The 19,535-nt window shown below is 33.4% G+C and overlaps 1 protein-coding gene across 5 annotated transcripts in view; it reads right to left on the reverse strand.

The window, feature by feature from the left end:
- The window catches only part of LOC138710858 (phospholipid transfer protein C2CD2L), a 343,333-nt gene that overhangs the window by 17,413 nt on the left and 306,385 nt on the right, over positions 1-19,535 (reverse strand). For 4 of the 5 annotated variants that reach the window (XM_069842026.1, XM_069842024.1, XM_069842022.1 and 1 more), the window contains 3 exons: positions 18,289-18,474; positions 1,638-1,788; positions 927-1,034 (listed from right to left, as the gene is read on the reverse strand). In XM_069842026.1, coding sequence (XP_069698127.1) covers positions 927-1,034; positions 1,638-1,788; positions 18,289-18,474 — 445 coding nt within the window. The remainder of the gene's footprint in view (positions 1-926; positions 1,035-1,637; positions 1,789-18,288; positions 18,475-19,535) is intronic. The other variant, XM_069842023.1, reaches the window with a different exon arrangement.

The raw sequence follows: 19,535 nt of genomic DNA on the forward strand, positions 1-19,535 counted from the left end.
GGAATTGCGACATTTGTCATACCATGGGATCAATTTTTGTATCCTTGTGTCACAGAAGTCAGCCGCCTGAGATCGGAACCAGTGTCTGCACCTCTCTGTCGATCCCATGATATGGCAAATGTCTCAATTCTGGTGGGGAATATGTTGAAAAATAGCTCAACAACAGCTGTGTCTGTTCCAATAAATTTTTCCAATGAAATGGTGTTTTCTTTCTGTTAACGGCCCCTGGCAAACTTATTTTTTGTACGGTCCTAGTAATTGTAGTCAAGTGGCCAAAATTTGTATAAGTTTTTCTTTTGACATTATTAACATAGTGAAAGAAAAATTTTTAACTTTTTTTTATCTGCCCCCATCAGAATATTTGTTTGTTACAGCAAGAGATTGGTTATGTATATATTGACTAATTTATGAGCTCCTATAGTAGCAAATGATAATTATATTTATTTAAGAATTCATGGATAGCTGTAAGACTAAACAAATGTAACTAAATGTTGTTTAGAACATTGAAATCGCAATCTACAATGTACCAAGATTTAAAGAAAATTTTAACAAATTTTGTTTTATACGAGATAATTATTAGAGTATTTTCTTATATTTATCAGTAACTTTAGGAAATGAAAACTTCACTCTTACTGTAAATTCATATTATAGGGTACCAGTACAGTGCAGAGACTCAAAAGTTTCAGGAAGAATGTGTGGGACAGGTAAGAATTTTATTTACCGTACTGGTATGTCTCACGTTCTATGAAGTAAATGAGAATGATTTTAATACTTTAAATTCATCCTTAAGACATTAAGAAAGTACATGTAGCAATAATGAAATATAACAGTACTTTATATACTACGGTATTTTAATGACGCATGATATTTGTTTTAAAAAGTAAAATATACATAATAAGTTATCGAGAAGGTTTAAAATTACTCACCCAGAGAGATGTTTAGCAATGAATGTGTGATCATTGAAAATGTGAAGCTTGATTCCTTTCTTCCGCCATTTACTCTTCTGCGCCATAGAAAGTGGTACAAGATAATGTCTGGAAATTGCACAAAATAAAATATATGGTGCAACTGTTATTAGTTATTCAAACGTGCATGCAAATATCATACTGGTAAATATTTACTAATATATGCAATGCGTAGGCTATTTACAGATAAATGTAGTTATAACGAATACAATTACAGCAGTATAGAACTCATGCAAATGAATTTGCTTTATTCTCTCTTGTTTCAACATGCAATTAGAATTATCTGGCGGTTTTCCTTCATGATATTTCTACGTCTGTCACTATAGAGAATGATTTATGTAGTGCAAAATCAGACTCCGTACATTACAGAAATGGAACAGAATAGAGTTGACAAATTTACATACACAAAATTATTACAACTTTTCTTTCAGCAAGTGTTAGCTACTATGGAAGAAAATACCGTTTTCCTAATAAATATGAGTTTAAAACAAGAAAATATATCTGGAACAGTACCGCAACTTGTAGGTTAAAAATACATGACTATGTATATGAATATGTATCATAACTATTTGGACAATCAAATGCATTACAATAAAATTGTTGACCAATACATAGTTGTCACACAATATCACTATGAGTTATTTTCCAAAATGTCATAAGAAAAACTCTTACTTCTTGACACCATTTTCAATGGTTTCCAGAACCAACGTGGATGCCTCATTCACGTAGGTCCGTGTTGAAGCCCCACTCACACCTGATGCCTCACTGAGACTTGATCGGGTTGAACCATCCAGATCCCTCAGGCCCGGAACTGTCAAGTAGCCTACCCACATAAACAAGTGTTGTCAATATTCATTATGATAAAAACAGTAGCTTACATATCACACAATATTAGAATAGCAAGTACTAGAAACAGATGAGCATAACAATGTAATTTAAACATACTCAAAAAAATTAAAAGTTTTATCATCATCATCATCATCATCATCATCATCATCATCATCATCATCATCATCATCATCATCATCATCATCATCATCATCACAAACATGAAAATTTTATACAGGTATAGGCACTACACAATAGAAAGCCTATATTATACAGCATTCTATGTAAGATGGTGATGTTGATGTTGATGATAAAACTAATAATAATAATAATAATAATAATAATAATAATAATAATAATAATAATAATAATAATAATACCGGTATTTATTTGTCAGAAACCAGTATACAAAGCCTGGATATGACATTGTCAGAACATGCTTGCAATAAATTTTACAAATCTGTGAACAACGTGTATTTTGCATTCCTATTTTCTCTATTTATATATATATTTTTTTTATCCAATGCCACCAGGTTGTCTTTTCGACATTTCTGGTCTTCTCTCCTGGCCATGGCTTAGTTGTAACCCACTTCTGAGGTTGGGACGCCTGGAAGGCGGAGTTACATTACCCCGATGATGTGATAGGATGATTATGATAATGTGATGCCAGGAGAGGTCTTAAATCTAAACTTAACCTAATTTCCAAACCATGGACGAACACAGGAATAATCCCCTTTAAGGAAAAATTCCTGTGCTCTAACCGGGAATCGAACCCGGGACCTCATGAACTATAAGTTCATTAATCCATTTCATATTATTGTAATATCAGAAAATACATTTAAAGAAATGCAGAACTCACGAAACTACTCATAACTGTTTTTCTTCGATTTTACAGTTATGGTATAGGTACTATTATGAATATAGGTTAACTGTACATTGTGAATGAAGCAATATTATATACAGTAATCTCAGAAGCAAATAAAATATTCCTCTCACGAAACTGAATTCTAAAAAGCTTTGAAATGTACATAAAAAATCGTAATATATCAATATGTATAATATTAAAAAGCATTATTAGTGTTATAGTATCAAAATAATAATTTTTTTTCTGAATGCATGCTTTAGACATGATGTCAAGTTAAATGAAACTGAAACTCTTATATAAACTATACAATTATATGAAAATATATGAAAGAAGGCAGTTAAGCACAGTTTTGCTGAAATGCGTATAACTCTATTAAAGCGCTCCTTATATAGTATGACTGAAGATTTTGAATCAAAATTCAAATAAAATTTATTCCTATGTATCTGTATAGTGCGAGTTTTAGTTTTTATTACAGCTTTTGACTGGTATTTGTAAAGATGCCTTTATAAGTTGCAGTCTGTTGGGTGTTTCAGGAAACACTGATATGTGCCTCAAACAATCATAAAATTTACCAATATAGTCAGATAACTGCTGCATAAGGGAAGTTTTGAAGCAAGAGACTTTTATGTTCCAAAGAAAAATCATAATTTTTCTACAAAAAAATTACAAATAAATTGTTTCCAGTAAAATACAAACAAATACGAGATTCATCCAGGAAGTAAGTTCCAATCGCGTCCGAAGATGGCATGACTATTCGGATGGGAATGTGCATGCGTAGCAGTAGAGAGGGGGGTATGTGGGATACTGCAGTGCAGTTTCAGTCTTGTGGCGGCAATAGTTGTTGCACAATGCTAGGAGAAAATGGCTGCACTGATATTGTCTCCCGCCAACTGCGAGATTCGTGCAGTTATCCAATTTCTGCACACTCAGAAGCAATCTCCAGTAGAGATCCACCACCAATTGTGCAGCATGTATGGATCCGACATTATGAGCGTCAGTATAGTCAGACGATGGTGTAGGCAATTCATTGTATATATCGAACACTTGTTGGAAGATGGCAGTTTTGACTACGGTATTGTAAATCAGTTATGACATCCTCCAAAAGAAATTATATGTCGGATGTTGTTGAATGACCATCATATACACAAACTGCAAAGTATAAAAGGCACCTAATATAATGTATGGCACATACAACTTGCTGGCATTATAACCGGTCATAATGCACACATTTAGTGGAGAGAGCCGATTGCTCTCTTGCATGAGAGGAAAAGAATCGGGGGTGGTGAATGACGGTGATTTAGGCTAGTAATTGGTAATAAGAAAATGTTATGTTGATCTTAGCTTTTATCAAAGCATATGTTGAAAATAATGTGGAGGTAATGTTCATCTGAATTCATGGTGTGTACAGGTTTACTTTGTTCACATTTTCTTGGCAATTCTGTCATCTGTTTTCAAGATGATAAAAATGTACGACTTTAATTAAAAATTACTGTTATAAAATGTTCATAAAAATATTGAACTTACCAAAAAGAGATCACCGAAGCAAGAGATGACAAAGAAGGAGAGAAGTAAAACAAACATTATTAGAACAATGATAACAGTTACATGCAACAGAAAGTAAACAGTTTTAGTTTTGTCAAGTAAGAAACTATTTCAAATAGACTCTCTATATTACTACAGTGAGATTCTGCACACTAATAAAAACAGCATGCAATTTTAGAGATAACAGTAGAAAAGTCAGGTGCATAACACAATTAGTCACACTTGTTTTCTGCCATTTTGCTGATGGAAATTAAATGCAAATAATTAATCTGAATTCATACAAATGCATGTAAATATAGTGCATACATTTTATCTTTCCACGTTCGCAGATGTAGATCTGCACACATGCGAACGTAAAAAGATAAAATGTACGCACTGTATAACATTAGACAAGTAGAAGCTTCTAGTGTAAAGTAAAACTCAAAATGAACATGTAAATATTACAGTGGCTTTGCAGAAAAGGTGTGTGTGTATACATACATACTTAAAACCTTGGTAAAAAGGAGATAAATATACTGAATATCATACATATTTTAACTGTCGTGTTCATATTATAGACTGAATATCTCACCTCAGTTGTTTCATAGAATTCATCATAAAAATTTATTGTGTTTTTAAATAATAAGAATCTATTAATGCATAGCAATACTGTGCAATGCAAGCATTCTCTTGGACTACAATATATACCTATGTATATTTGTATATGAGATGCTGCTAACTGATGTAATAACGCAGTACTGAACCTTTCGTTTTTCTTTCAAATTCTTAATGGATACTTACTTACTTACTTACTTACAAATGGCTTTTAAGGAACCCGAAGGTTCATTGCCGCCCTCACATAAGCCCGCCATCGGTCCCTATCCTGTGCAAGATTAATCCAGTCTCTATCATCACACCCCACCTCCCTCAAATCCATTTTAATATTATCCTCCCATCTACGTCTCGGCCTCCCTAAAGGTCTTTTTCCCTCCGGTCTCCCAACTCTCTATATGCATTTCTGTATTCGCCCATACGTGCTACATGCCCTGCCCATCTCAAACGTCTGGATTTTAAGTTCCTAATTATGTTAGGTGAAGAATACAATGCGTGAAGTTCTGTGTTGTGTAACTTTCTCCATTCTCCTGTAACTTCATCCCGCTTAGTCCCAAATATTTTCCTAAGCACCTTATTCTCAAACACCCTTAACCTATGTTCCTCTCTCAGAGTGAGAGTCCAAGTTTCACAACCATACAGAACAACCGGTAATATAACTGTTTTATAAATTCTAACTTTCAGATTTTTGGACAGCAGACTGGATGATAAGAGCTTCTCAACCGAATAATAACACGCATTTCCCATATTTATTCTGCGTTTAATTTCCTCCCGAGTGTCATTTATATTTGTTACTGTTGCTCCAAGATATTTGAATTTTTCCACCTCTTCAAAGGATAAATCTCCAATTTTTATATTTCCATTTCGTACAATATTCTGGTCACGAGATGCAGAAGTAATTTCTCCTAAAATGGCACGACCCTTACCATGACTGGATCACACTCCATTACAATATTCCTCTGCAAAGAAACAGTGCTTCCATGCTTGAAACGGTATCAACTCAACAATTTAAATAATAAATAAAGACTTACGGACCTTAAGTATTTTATATTTACACATTAAGTTTATGAAAATGATGACAGTTTTGAAGTGCAATAGTTAATTATGTAGTAGAAACCATATTTATGTTAAATAACACGAAAATCCACTCAGAATGTTTTATTTTCTCATTTTACTAAGTGTAAAGAGAAAGTATGGTCATAATGAAAAAATCGACTTCGTTATTTCTATGAAAATATTCATTTTCTGTATCCATAATTTTCTGCACATAAAGTGGTGATACCTTGGCGAACAGAGCAGCTGCCTAGGGCCTCAACCAGGGAAAGTAATAATAACAATAATAATAATAATAATAATAATAATAATAATAATAATAATAATAATATTGAGGACACAGGACAGGGAAAATAATATCCATTTTTCCGAACGGTAGAAAATAATTCATCACAGTTAATTTTTTGACAATTCAAGTGGCAACACTGTATTTGTATTCTTTGTTTTTGTTTGTTTTAAATAGCACCTGACTTCATTCTATAACATTTCCTAGTGTATAGTGTCTTACGTTTTTATAGAATAATCTCATAAGATAGAATATTCCGGAAATGATTAGTGAATGGTAGTAAAGTTTGTTTTTTGCTAAATTACTAAAAAGGAGGCCGACTCTGTTAACTGCCTAAGGGCATGTGTACGCCATCTGTCTGTCAATCCGTCCATATTTGACTTCTCCTGAACTATTCAACTGGGTTTGTTCTTATTTAGTATCAAAGCGTCAATTCATTCAGGAATGATGGGCATGAAATATAAGCATTTTTACTAAAAATAATAACAGGTGTTTATTTGAGAAAATAATACAAAATGACTATATACTTAACATCGACTCTAAAGATTTTTTAATAGTGTTTCTTATAGAAGGTAATGTAATATGATATAGAGAGTAAGTCTTCAAATAACAGTTGTGTCATTAAAATTCATTTCTACTTATATGATTATGTACCCAAAAAAACTTCTTTACACACAAATTTATAGCTTAAAAATACATAAAAACTTTTCAAAATCAACTTACCCTAACTATTACGGAAACAGAATAAAAGGCACACTGGCTTTTATTTTCCAAATAGGTAAATAAACACTACCCCATGTTGGAGGAAACTGCGGAAAACATGCAGGAAAAAAAACTATCTCAATTTTTCTGTAAAAACTTTACTTTTTAAGTCGCAAATTTATTTTATTAGTAATTGTTTCTCACAACAAAACATTTAAAAGGACGACAGAACTATTCGGGCTTAATTTTTCCCAAAAGATTGCCCATCTCTAGTAAAAGACTTCTTGTTTTGAGCAGGAAATGTTCATAATCATAATAATATAATTACCAGTACCAACACACTCACTACAGTTTTACAACTACATGCCAGTACCCCTTTAGTAGGCCTACTTTTTCACACAATTCTGCAATACTGTTGGTTACTTTACTAGTAAGTAATGTGCCATTATAAATCATTAATACCGGTACTGATATCTTTAAACATTTACTTCATCTACTTAAACTGTGCAATTTATAAGTGAACATAGACAAATTATTTCTTTAGTTTCTCCTAATATGCATTTCTATACAATCCAGAAAATGAAAGCTTATCCCTTATTTCTGTACATAGTAAATAACTTCATTTGCGTGGATCTTTTTGAACAATAAAATATTAAACCTGAATAAATGTATTTCATAATCCATTTATTATCCACAGATATCGATTCGTAAACACTTGTAACTTCTATACAATTTATGATGAACTCATGTTTACATAACAAATTGTATATTTTGTTTCAACATAAATCAATAATGTTGCATCTCATACGCAGATCCATATAAAAGTGGCGGCTAATGAAGGGAAAGTGAAGTGAAAGGAGACGGATTTATTCTACTTCGTTTTTGTGAACTATCATACTGGTACTTATTTAACATGAAATTCTTTAATTTATAATATTAGAATAGATAAAAGTATATATTTATTTCTCTTTGTTAGCCAATATCTACTGACCTGCTACCATCAAGAGACACTTTTCTCGTCCACCTTTCTCTCACAGTGGTCCGGAATGTAACAATATTTAACCTTATTCTATTAGAAAACACTAAAATTGCATTATTAAAAATTGTAACTGGAAGTTCTATAATATCGGTATATGAATTCAGTGACTCCTAAAATGTCTGACATGAGACAGTATAGGTGAAAGAGGATACTGTAGTAGAACAACTAAATTAAATTATTTGTTATGTATTTGATCAACGTTTACTTCAGTAAGTATTTCCATTTAAATATAGAGCTCTCCATGCTGAATATTTTGTTATAAGTACAGTATGTCTAACCAAATGGCATATATGATGTCTGTGAGACTTTGAGATAGTATTTCTTTCTAGTAAATGCATTAATTTTAGACATAGCATTCAATTTCCGAAAAGAAACAGTTTTCAGTTTAATAACAATATACGTTCCTGTCTTAAACAGAATGAAATAATTTCAATGCTCACGGTCTGGCTACCCGTATTTCTTTAAAAATGTCAACCTATGACCTCATCTCTTGAGAATGCAAGGACACTTCAATAGCCAACACTTCCATACAGTATATATTGCACTCAAAAGGACATGTGTGCTGGTTTGCTATCAATGAAATCATCCAAGGATTTTAACCTTGGATGTTACAAGGCATCTAACACAGCCTACTAAATAAATCTGAGGCCAGCTTCCACTTGCCTGGATCGGCCAAGTGGTTTAGTAGAACAGAGCGAAAACACAGACTCAGCGACAGACAAACAGACATCCCTGCAACATTATTATTTATTTGTGAACGATTAGTGTACAAAATTTTAGTGTCAATCAATGTGCGTAATAAACATAACAAGTGTATATTAAATAGGTACTTCTGCACAAATCTTCCACTATTCAATTTGGATAATTGTTTATACAGTGAAGATTTTAATAGTATTATCATGTGCTACATGGTTTGAAAAGAACAGACATTATTGTACAGTTCAATCACCATGACTTTGTAACAGTGGCGGCTCATGATAAAATAGTGCTGTGTTCACAATTTTGTGTTCTAAAACCGAAGAGAACTTGAAATCATTAGTTAAAATCAATAGGTTTATTATAAATATTATGATTCTAACGTGCCACTATATAAAAAAAAGACCGTGTATACATTCAAAATACAGATTAACAATAATAACAATGAAACTCCAATTATTTTATTTCACTTTGCTCAAACACATTTGTCTTGTAGGATATATCATTATAGCATGACACATAGTAGGTACTCTAAACTATAGTAGCCTAATTCACAAACTACACTCTCATAGCAGCACTGTACACACACTCATACAAACAGCTTCAACAGCGAGAAATGTTGACACCTATAAATTATTATTATTATTATTATTATTATTATTATTATTATTATTATTATTATTATTATTATTATTATTATTATTATTATTATTATTATGTCAGTATTTTGTAATTGTCTTTATTGTAATGCACTTTTATTGTAATTGTATTTTTATTCTATTTGGACTTTTATTGTAATTTTTGTCATTGTTAATTTTGTCATTTTGTGCTGAACTGTCATTGCCTCTGATTGTTGTACAGCACAATAAAATATAAATAAATTAATTAACATTATTATTATTATTATTATTATTATTATACCAGGTTTTATTCAGTATTATCGCTTATTTTATCCTTTGATTGAAGGTTCTGACTGATATGTACGTACATCTATTATCAGGCAGTACACCTCACTTGACGATATATGTCAAAGGAAGAACAGTTGTTTGTATGCAATCTGAAGTCTGACTAGTGTAATATGTAGCTTGGGGGCGATGTATGCAATGGAGGGGGAAAGGAACTGGCCACCCTATCCCATTATCTCCTGGGCCTAGTTGCCTCTCATAAGTGGTGCCTTGTTGGTATCACTTGTGAGGTTCAGACCTGTCTTCAGACAGTTGACTAAACAACAACAACTTCCCTTATTTACAGGATTAACCATAAATTCTAAATTACTGAAGGCACTATTCGTAATTAATTAATAATTATCGTATATTTTCAGGAATACATTTAACATTCTTTTTTCATACTTCCTTGGGGGACAAAGCTTTCACAGACTTTCAGTTACAGAACACTTTATAGTGATGCAAACTAAAGAATATATTGGCAGAAGTTATAAACAATTTCTGTTCATTGAATTTGATATTTGTTACATGAACCGGACATTGGATATAAATTATACACGCTAATAATTATTGATGTCCTGAGTCATGGCACAGTCTAGTATATAGTCACGAAGCTTGAGTTGTGAGGGTGCTAGGAACAATAGACTGTGCCAGTACTATTTTGAATTGTCTGTAATGAGGCGATATTAGCGATCCTAGTGGTTAGCAACTATCTATGGATGCATATTTACTACGTATTGAGCTTCGAGACTGTATATACTAGACTGTGGCCTTAGTGTGGTGGTCTAAAGTATCATGCCTAGGAGTTGCGCTACGGAACAGTGCTGATTTGAGTCCACTTGAAGAAGGAATTTTCTCATCAAATTTCCGCTAGTGTATGGAACCGATGCCCACCCAGCATTGTCATGAATTTGGGGAGCTACACTAGGTAGCAAAATCAGGTTTCCAAAACCAATTATAACAACTGGAGAGATAATCGTGCTGACCACACGATACTGGTACTTCAGTTCTTGTCGTATGACTTTTCATTTCTGCTAAGGCATGTAGACATGAGACAAGTAGCCGGCTAGTCAGCCTTGGCTCTTCATGGGCTGTTTGCATCACAAACGGACAGAATAACTATTAAAATTTAAAATGTCGAGTTGTACAATAATGCCAGTTTTCATATCATGTTTCCAAACAGTGACTGCAAGAATGAATACTTCATTAAACTCGGAACCAATTCTACTGTCATGCACCAGACTTATCTACTACAAAGTATCTGTAAGTACACTAAGATAAAAAAAGATAACATCTATAATTACACCTATAGTTTTCTGAACTTCAGTTGCTTATGAAATTTGTTTCTATTTATACAGAGCAAATATATCACAGCACAGTGAAACACTGCAATACTGATAACATGCATTAAAAATTAACAACAAAAATTTAACACCATGCCTGCTTTAATATACGCACTGGAATCATATTTTGAATTTACATTGTTTTCACTAAACTATTTAAAGATGGCACGAAGCAGATGCTAACGAAATACAGTAATAAGAATATTCTGTGCTATTCTGTACAGATTTGATGTACATGATGTATACAAAATTGTATTATGCTGATTAAAATGCTGAGATGTAAATTATCTTCAGTGCAAAAATTTAAATTTTCTTGTATAAATATAATTATATACAAACATTTAGAATTTGCCTAAGACAGAGATGTCGAACAGCGCTCTCAAACTGTGAAACGATTAATACTGTTTCCTACCATAGCAGAGCTTAAACGACAGTCAGTACGGTCAACTTGAGTCGCAGTAGCTGTTCTGTACGTAGTGTGTTTATCAACTCTGGCGGCTGGTATGGATATGGAATGAAGATTCAATAATAAGTGGATAGATAGATATTTCTTTATCTTAAAGGACGGAAAGACACATTACTTAATATGTAGAAAGGAATTTGGATATCTAAGCCATCATAATATTAAAAGGTATTTTAATTCAATACATGCTGAAGCTTATGGAACAGTTCCGCTTGTGTAAAGCCTGTAGAGGAATTAAAATCAAGATTTAATTCAGAAAACCTTCCATAATCATCATCATCATCATCATCATCATCATCATCATCATCACCATCGGGTGTTAGTAGAACAAGCTTGGTTCGTGCTAGCTATAAAATTTGTGAAATTATTGCAACGTCTTCAAAGCTATTCACTGACAAAGAATTTGTGATAGACGTCTCATAGCTGTTGCAAAAGAGATATGTCCGGAACATGTTAATGATTTTAAATATAGGATAAGTTTGTTTCTTAATATTATTTCAGAGCGCGTATCAGAAATGGGAGATAACTTGGAGGGACAACTGATAGCAAGAATGAAAAACGAGAGTTAGTGCAGCTCTTGATGAAAGTACCGACCGCAAAGATACGGCGCACCTAGCTATATTCGGAAGGAATGTCGATTCAGATTTCAATGTTCATGGAGACCTTGTAGATGTTATTTCACTGAAGTATCGAACTCGAGGCGAAGATATTTTTGAATCTATAACAAAAACTATTAACAAATTTCAAGTCACGCTGAAAGTAATTAATTTTATAGATAAATCAGTTTACGTTTCTGAACTTGAAGTTGTACTGCTACAACACATATACACAAAGTTGACATTTTAAACACGATTTATTATTATTATTATTATTATTATTATTATTATTATTATTATTATTATTTTATTATTATTATTATTATTATTATTATTATTATTATTATTATTTATTTCCGTCACTAACGAACAACATTCATGGAATGACCCAGTAGATAAAACGTCATTGTTGTTGTTGTTGTTATTATTATTATTATTATTATTATTATTATTATTATTATTTATTTCCGTCACTAACGAACAACATTCATGGAATGACCCAGTAGATAAAACGTCATTGTTGTTGTTGTTGTTGTTGTTATTATTATTATTATTATCATCATCATCATCATCATCAGCAGCAGCAGCAGCAGCAACATTCATCCTCATGCCGGCCTACATTCTTTGTTCATCAGAGTTTATCAAATGCAAATCTAAAATGAGCTCCTAATCAATTAGTAAGATGTATAAAAGTTATCCAAGTACCAGCCGCCGCAGTTTCGCTTTTTTTTACTCCCGGTCTGTCTGCTATCTGTGTTCAACCATTGCATGGTAAGGGAGGAGTGAAGGCTCTTCATTTCACAGCTCGAGAGCGCTGTTCGACATCCCTGGCCTAAGACAAATACGATGACAGAGCACTCTCTATACAAGATATTTCATATGAAACTTTTCAGTGTTGATATTTTAATTATGCGACTAAGTTAGGGTCAATTTCGAGAACATGGTATCTTTAGCTACCGGTATGTATTTTCTAACTATATAGAATGTTCAAAATCTTACGTTAGAAATTTTAGAATAGAGGAATGTACGGTATGGCAAATAATTTGCATCAAACGAATCTCTATACTCATGGTCTTTTGAGAGTACAGGTTGTAAAATATGTTTAAGAGTACCTGTTCGTAGGCAACTGTTGACGCAGAAGATAATGAAATTGACCATCTCCTTGTTCTACATAATATTGGTACTGCCAGCCTTGGCTCCTGCATTCTTTTAAAAAATAACTGGTGTAGTGTAAATGGTATTACAGGCTTCGACTACTCATGGAAGATTGTCGGTTAACACAGTATCTCAAAATAATATTAGCATTTTCTATTAACATAGTACCTATGTGTATAATCTAAATTTAACAGACGAAATACTGAAATCAGAAGTAAACACTTGTCTTTAGAGACAATTAATATTAGGTACCCTCCACAAAACTGGCTTCATTTATACACCGATGGATCCTTGATCTCCAGAGAACAAGGTGCCGGTGCAGGTGTTACATGCTGTCTCTTCTCACTTTATAGATCTCTTGGATATGGAACAACAAGTTTTGATAGTGAAATCATTGCAATACGTCAAAGTCTCAGGAATCTTCTATGCCACATCAATAAATTTAGGAATGCAGTTATATTGTCAGACTCCAAAGCAGCTATTCTATCAATAGTCTCTAAACACACACCTTCATCTCAAACAGCAGAAATAACTAAAATGCTCTCTCAATTAATATCACTCAATAAAAGAATTGTATTCCAATGGATACCATCCCATTGTGGAATCCTGGGAAACGAGAATGCGGATGCTTTAGCAAAGAAGGGCAGCACTGCTACTTACAGACCTGTTACTAAATCTACGTATTACTCTGTGAAAAGATTTATTAAATCTACATACTTAGACTTCAACAAACAAAATTTGATAACACAATCCCAAGGGAAAAAATGGAACTCTCTGCATCAAAATCCACAGTTAATTCCCGATTTACCACGAAAATCGTCTGTAGCTGCATTTAGACTGGCAACAGGCCAGTGGCGTGCATTCTGGGTAGGCTAGGTCTGCTGCGCCTACCCAAACAGACAGGAAGAAATTTATTAAATTTGTATTTAAAAGTAATACTGTTAATTTAAGAAAGTCTGCAGAGTCCTTAACTAGGGTAATTTCAGCAAATTTTGGCTTGGCATCCTATTTTCATTTCCTTTTGATTGGTACTGTACATCGCATTTCAATTATTGTCCGCTGTGTGCTCGCTCTCGCGTCATCTTTCGTCACTGGAGAGTTGGGCAGCTCGGCTTGCTGAGCCTCCCTGGCCCTGCAGTGAGCGTAGTGTTTCCCTTCATAATCAGTACATTAGAACAGCTGGCGCATGCGCCCTGATTTACGTGTCTTGCCCATTGCCGTAGTACGTTAGGCTGGTAGGCGCTAATGAAAGCGCTTTTGGTGATGAAATTACTGTATTATAGTGTTTATTTGAACTTCTATTGGTAAAGTGAGTGTGTTATAGAGTTTATTTAAACAAAGTGAGGTAAAACTAGTGCGATATTGTTGTAATATGGCAGAAGATCACTGTATAATTGAACAGATTTTTAAAAGGACTTTCGGTTGTAGATCATTGAACGAAAAAGTTGAAATTGTAACTGTGGGGGGAAGACCAGTGCCGGCGCTTCCGAACTTTAAGTTTTTACATAAAGAAAAGAGTAGAGAATATTTACGTTATTTCAATGTGAACCAATATGTGAAAACTAATTAGCTAACAGGATGCAGTCATTATTTTGCTGGCCATGCTTATTAATTTGTAACGATTTTTTTAGTAGGTTATTTTACGACGCTTTATCAACAGCTTAGGTTATTTAGCGTCTGAATGAGATGAAGGTGATAATGCCGGTGAAATGAGTCCGGGGTCCAACACCGAAAGTTACCCAGCATTTGCTCATATTGGGTTGAGGGAAAACCTCGGAAAAAACCTCAACCAGGTAACTTGCCCCGACCGGGAATCGAACCCGGGCCACCTGGTTTCGCGGCTAGACGTGCTAACCGTTAATTTGTAACGAACAAAGTGTGTGGAACAAAGAGGGTTATAATAATTTAAATAATCTCAGCAATGCCATTGTCAAACACGAACGATCGCAATGTCCTTTGCGTTCGGTTGTTCAGCTTTCTTGTTTTGGAAGTGTTCGTATTGACACCCAACTTGATCAACAATTGAAATCGGATGTGGCACGCCACAATGAAATGGTGAAGAAGAACAGAGAAATAATGAAAAGCCTAATCGACACAACGTGCTTCTTAGCCATGCAAGTACTGCCGTTCAGAGGGCATGGCGAAAGTGAAGATTCACTTAACAAAGGCAACTATATAGAATGTTTACATTTGTTGAGCAGCTACGACACTACTCTTCGAGAACATGTAGAGTCGTCTACAACATTTAAGGGCACATCAACAGAATTCAAAATGACCTGATAGCTGCTATCAGTGGCGTGTTGATGGAATCTATTAAGAATGACATTTCCATGGCCCAGCATGTTGCAGTTATTTTAGATGAAACATCCGATGTAAGCAACAAATCACAACTATCCACCACTCTCAGGTATGTCCATGACCAGACAGCACAGGTTCAAAAAACGTTTATTTCCTTCGTTGATGTGAGTGCAGATAGATCCTGTAATGGTTTATTTAATCATGTAATGGACATAGTGGGATCTTATGATATTAGAGACAAATTAGTTGGTCAAACATATGACGGTGCGGCAGAGATGGCTGGAGAAATAAATGGACTTAAAACCATAGTTCAAGACATTTATCCTAGAACTCTATTTGTTCATTGTTTCAGTCATGTCCTAAATCTAGTCTTATCTCAGTCAGCTATGAGTATTAAGGAGTGCCGGATCTTTTTTTCAGACATTGAATGGACTAAGTAGCTTCTTCTCCAAGTCTACAAAACGCACGCATGCTCTTACTGAATATTCCAACAGAATAATTCCAAGAAATGCACCCACAAGATGAAATTTCTCTTCCAGAATAGTCAATATTGTAAAGGAGAACCGTAAATTGCTGGTGGACTTTTTTAAAAATATACTCAACAACTCATCAGACTGGGAAAGTGAAACTGTTGCTCTTGCGCGTGGATATTTGTCTTTCCTTTCAGAGTTTGAGACCAAATTTCTTCTAAATGTGTTATCAAAGATCTATGCATACATTGACATTCTGTACAACATTCTTCAAACGAATCATTTGGATATTCTGTATTGTGTAGAAAAGGTTAATGAAACAAAACGTATTGTTCTACATGAGAGATACAGATTTGATGCATTATGGAGTGATGTTTGTAATGAAGTCGAATGTGAAGAAGTGCCGCGAAAAAGAAAATGCCTGGAAAATGATGTCATAAAATACAGGAGAATATTTTTTTAAAAAATAGACAATGTGACAAACCATATTACAGATAGGTTTGGAAATCTCCCTCAGTTGGAATTTATTTCATTGCTCGATCCAAACAAATTTCAGTCTTATAAATTAAATTTTCCTAATTCCGCCCTGGATGCGCTGAATGTAAAGCACAGTGCAGTGTTTGATATAGTTCGTCTAAAAAATGAATTGACAGTCCTATATTCAATGGAAGAGTTTCGTGGAAAATACCCTCATGAACTGGTGACACATTTAAAATCAAAACAACTCCACACAGAATTTGTCGAATTGTACAAATTGACCCTACTGGTTTTGACCATACCAAGCACATCTGCATCTGCTGAGAGGTCATTTTCTGCCCTTAAGCGGATTAATTCACTTCAAAGATCAACTCAAGGGCAAGAAAGATTAAGCAGTTTAGCCTTGATGTCCATTGAGAAGAAAAAGCTGAAAGAAATCTGAAAATCCCCTACATTCCACAGCGATGTCATTGAGGAGTTTTCTAAAAAGGAACGCAGAATGGAGTTCACCTTTAAGTAAATAAGGTATGATTTATTTAATTACCAATTTATTTTATCATTAGTTTCCGGAAGTTTCTGTTTTCTTACCCTCCTTCTGGCTGCTGCTCTGGTTTGATGTCAGAACTCACTAAAATTATATCAAATTATCAATATGTTCGAGATATTGTAAGTTGTATACCTATGTAGCATGCAAACATGAAGAGCCTACCCTAATGCAATAGGTTGCGCACGCCACTGCAACAGGCCATGATTGTTTGGCCAAACACCTGCATAGAATTGGAATATATCAGTCCCCTAACTGCCCATTGTGCAACTCAAACCAAGAAATGGATTCGGAACACCTCAAAATCTGTGCTTCAGTGGCTGGTCATGATAATATCTTTGAAAAATATTGGAATGCAAGAGGTCAAATGACTTTATTGTCAAACACCTGGCATTAGAAAACAACAACAACAGTACCTATGTGTTTAACCCCACTATATTGTGACAAAAAAAGATTACCGGTAATTTGTAACAACCATGTTTAGAAAATATCATATAGCAACCTCTACCACTAAGTATTGTTTAGAATAATGATATGATTAATTTGAACTTAAATTAATTACATTCGAAATGGCCGATCTTTGTATTACTGTAATGGTTGCCTACAAACTCTCGTTCTTAAACATATTTTGCGATTTGAAGTGCCATATAAAGAAGCATGGGAAGACATGCATTGCTTAAAATATTTTCTTTACCCATAATCTCAAAGTTTCTAATATAAATTTTCAAATAAAAGAGAGAGAACAGAAATCTACTTTACTATATATACAGTAGGTATGCCAATTCACAATTAAATGCATTTCTCTCTTATTTTTTAATGGTATACAGTAATAAATAAAATTATCGAGGTTATTATGCACGAAGTTGAGAGAAAAAAGTGAACGATAAGAGTTCCAGAAAAGAAAGAACTAAACAGAATTAATTACCGGTATTTGAAAATATGGTAGCGGTATCTTTCTTTTCTATACAGAACTATAATAATAGTACTTTTATACTTCAATATCTGTAAATGATTAATGCCAAAGTATCCTATTTTGAGTTGAAATAAAACAAGAAGACCTTTTATGAAAAATTATTAGGTCTTAAGTTATATCTATCCTTCAAACAGTTTCTAAGAAAACATTATATCCAATATGTCAAATTACTGTACCGGTACATAACGAAAAACAAATTATTTTATAAATTAAAAAAGCAGAACTTTTCTTGTGTTGTATTTGAGTAAAAATATATTTCGTTATGGTTTCATACACACTATTCAAATGTTCATGTTTGGAGTAAGTGAGATTGTCCTCCTATTAGTCATATTTAGTGGAGTCAGACAATGAACTGAAACATTTCAACTACCTTAAAACATGCATTTTAAGTAAAAGCAAGCCTAATAAAACCGATGCATGATATTATCTACAATAGAACTTTTATACATATCACATACCTGTGGAATGGGCTGATGGGTCCCTTGCCCGATCAGCAGATATTGATCTGCTAAGTGATGCATCTCGGTTCAAAGATTCATCTCGTTCTCCAGGATCCATTGATTTGGAGCGAATTTTGGAACGGCTTAACCTTTTCTTGATTGTCCCAAAGAAATCACGCTTTTTTTTTCTACTTCTCCCTCTGTCTGTAATCAATACGACAATTCCAGTTATTTATATATCTAGCTGCTGACAACACAAAAAAAACAAAAATAAATCTTTCATACCTCCTGAGTAAAATGATCTGGTTTTAAAAATATGGCAATAAAATTATCTGTAGGGTCTAATTTATGTGATATTTTAAACATTTTAATGCACACTTCCGAAAAAAAAAAATATTCCTTTCATAATTAATTGATTAACTAGTGGACTTATTAGTGTTAATTATGTAAGATTTGTCCGGCTTACATAATTAACACTAGTAAGTCCACTAGTTAATCAATTAATTATATTCAAGTGTTAAAAGTAGTGTACGCAAGATTCAAAATGGATATTCCTTTCAGATGTCTCTGTCCATTAAACACTAACCAAATATAATCGTGCTATTATGTAATTCCTTTTGAGACTCTTAAATAATATCTGAGCTAGAGTACAAAAGTTTAATCTAAAAAAATACCTTTAAAACCAGTGGAAAGCTTACCAAAAAAATTCCCATGCAACAGCTTTCGTGGTTTGTGTTAACTCAGTTAACACTGGAGTATTACATTGCATTTCAAATTATATGGATTGGACACCATAATAATTTTGCTTTTATTCAGTTAGTAGTAGCAATAATAATAATAATAATAATAATAATAATAATAATAATAATAATAATAATAATAATAATCATCATAATCATCATCATCATCATCATCATCGACCACATTGGTAAAGCATTTAATTACACTCACCGAATTTTAGTAAATAATGACAATATTCCAAAATATTTATAATATTTTTATCATCGATTACATTTGAATATCGGACAGCAATACATTGTGTATCAATAATTGTGAAATCAGTGTTGGACCGGCAATGTGACTGCACTAATCCTTTTCCTGGAATAATAAAACTGACAAAAGATGCAAGAGGTCGCTGGATACGCTATTTTTTTAGTTGGTTATTTAAAGATGCTGTATCAACTACTCGGTTATTTAGTGTCGATGAGATTGATGATAGCGAGATGATGCCAAGGATTCGCCATAGATTACCTGACATTCACCTT

The sequence above is a fragment of the Periplaneta americana genome, chromosome 12 (genome assembly GCF_040183065.1).
Source record: "Periplaneta americana isolate PAMFEO1 chromosome 12, P.americana_PAMFEO1_priV1, whole genome shotgun sequence".
Lineage (NCBI taxonomy): Eukaryota > Metazoa > Arthropoda > Insecta > Blattodea > Blattidae > Periplaneta > Periplaneta americana.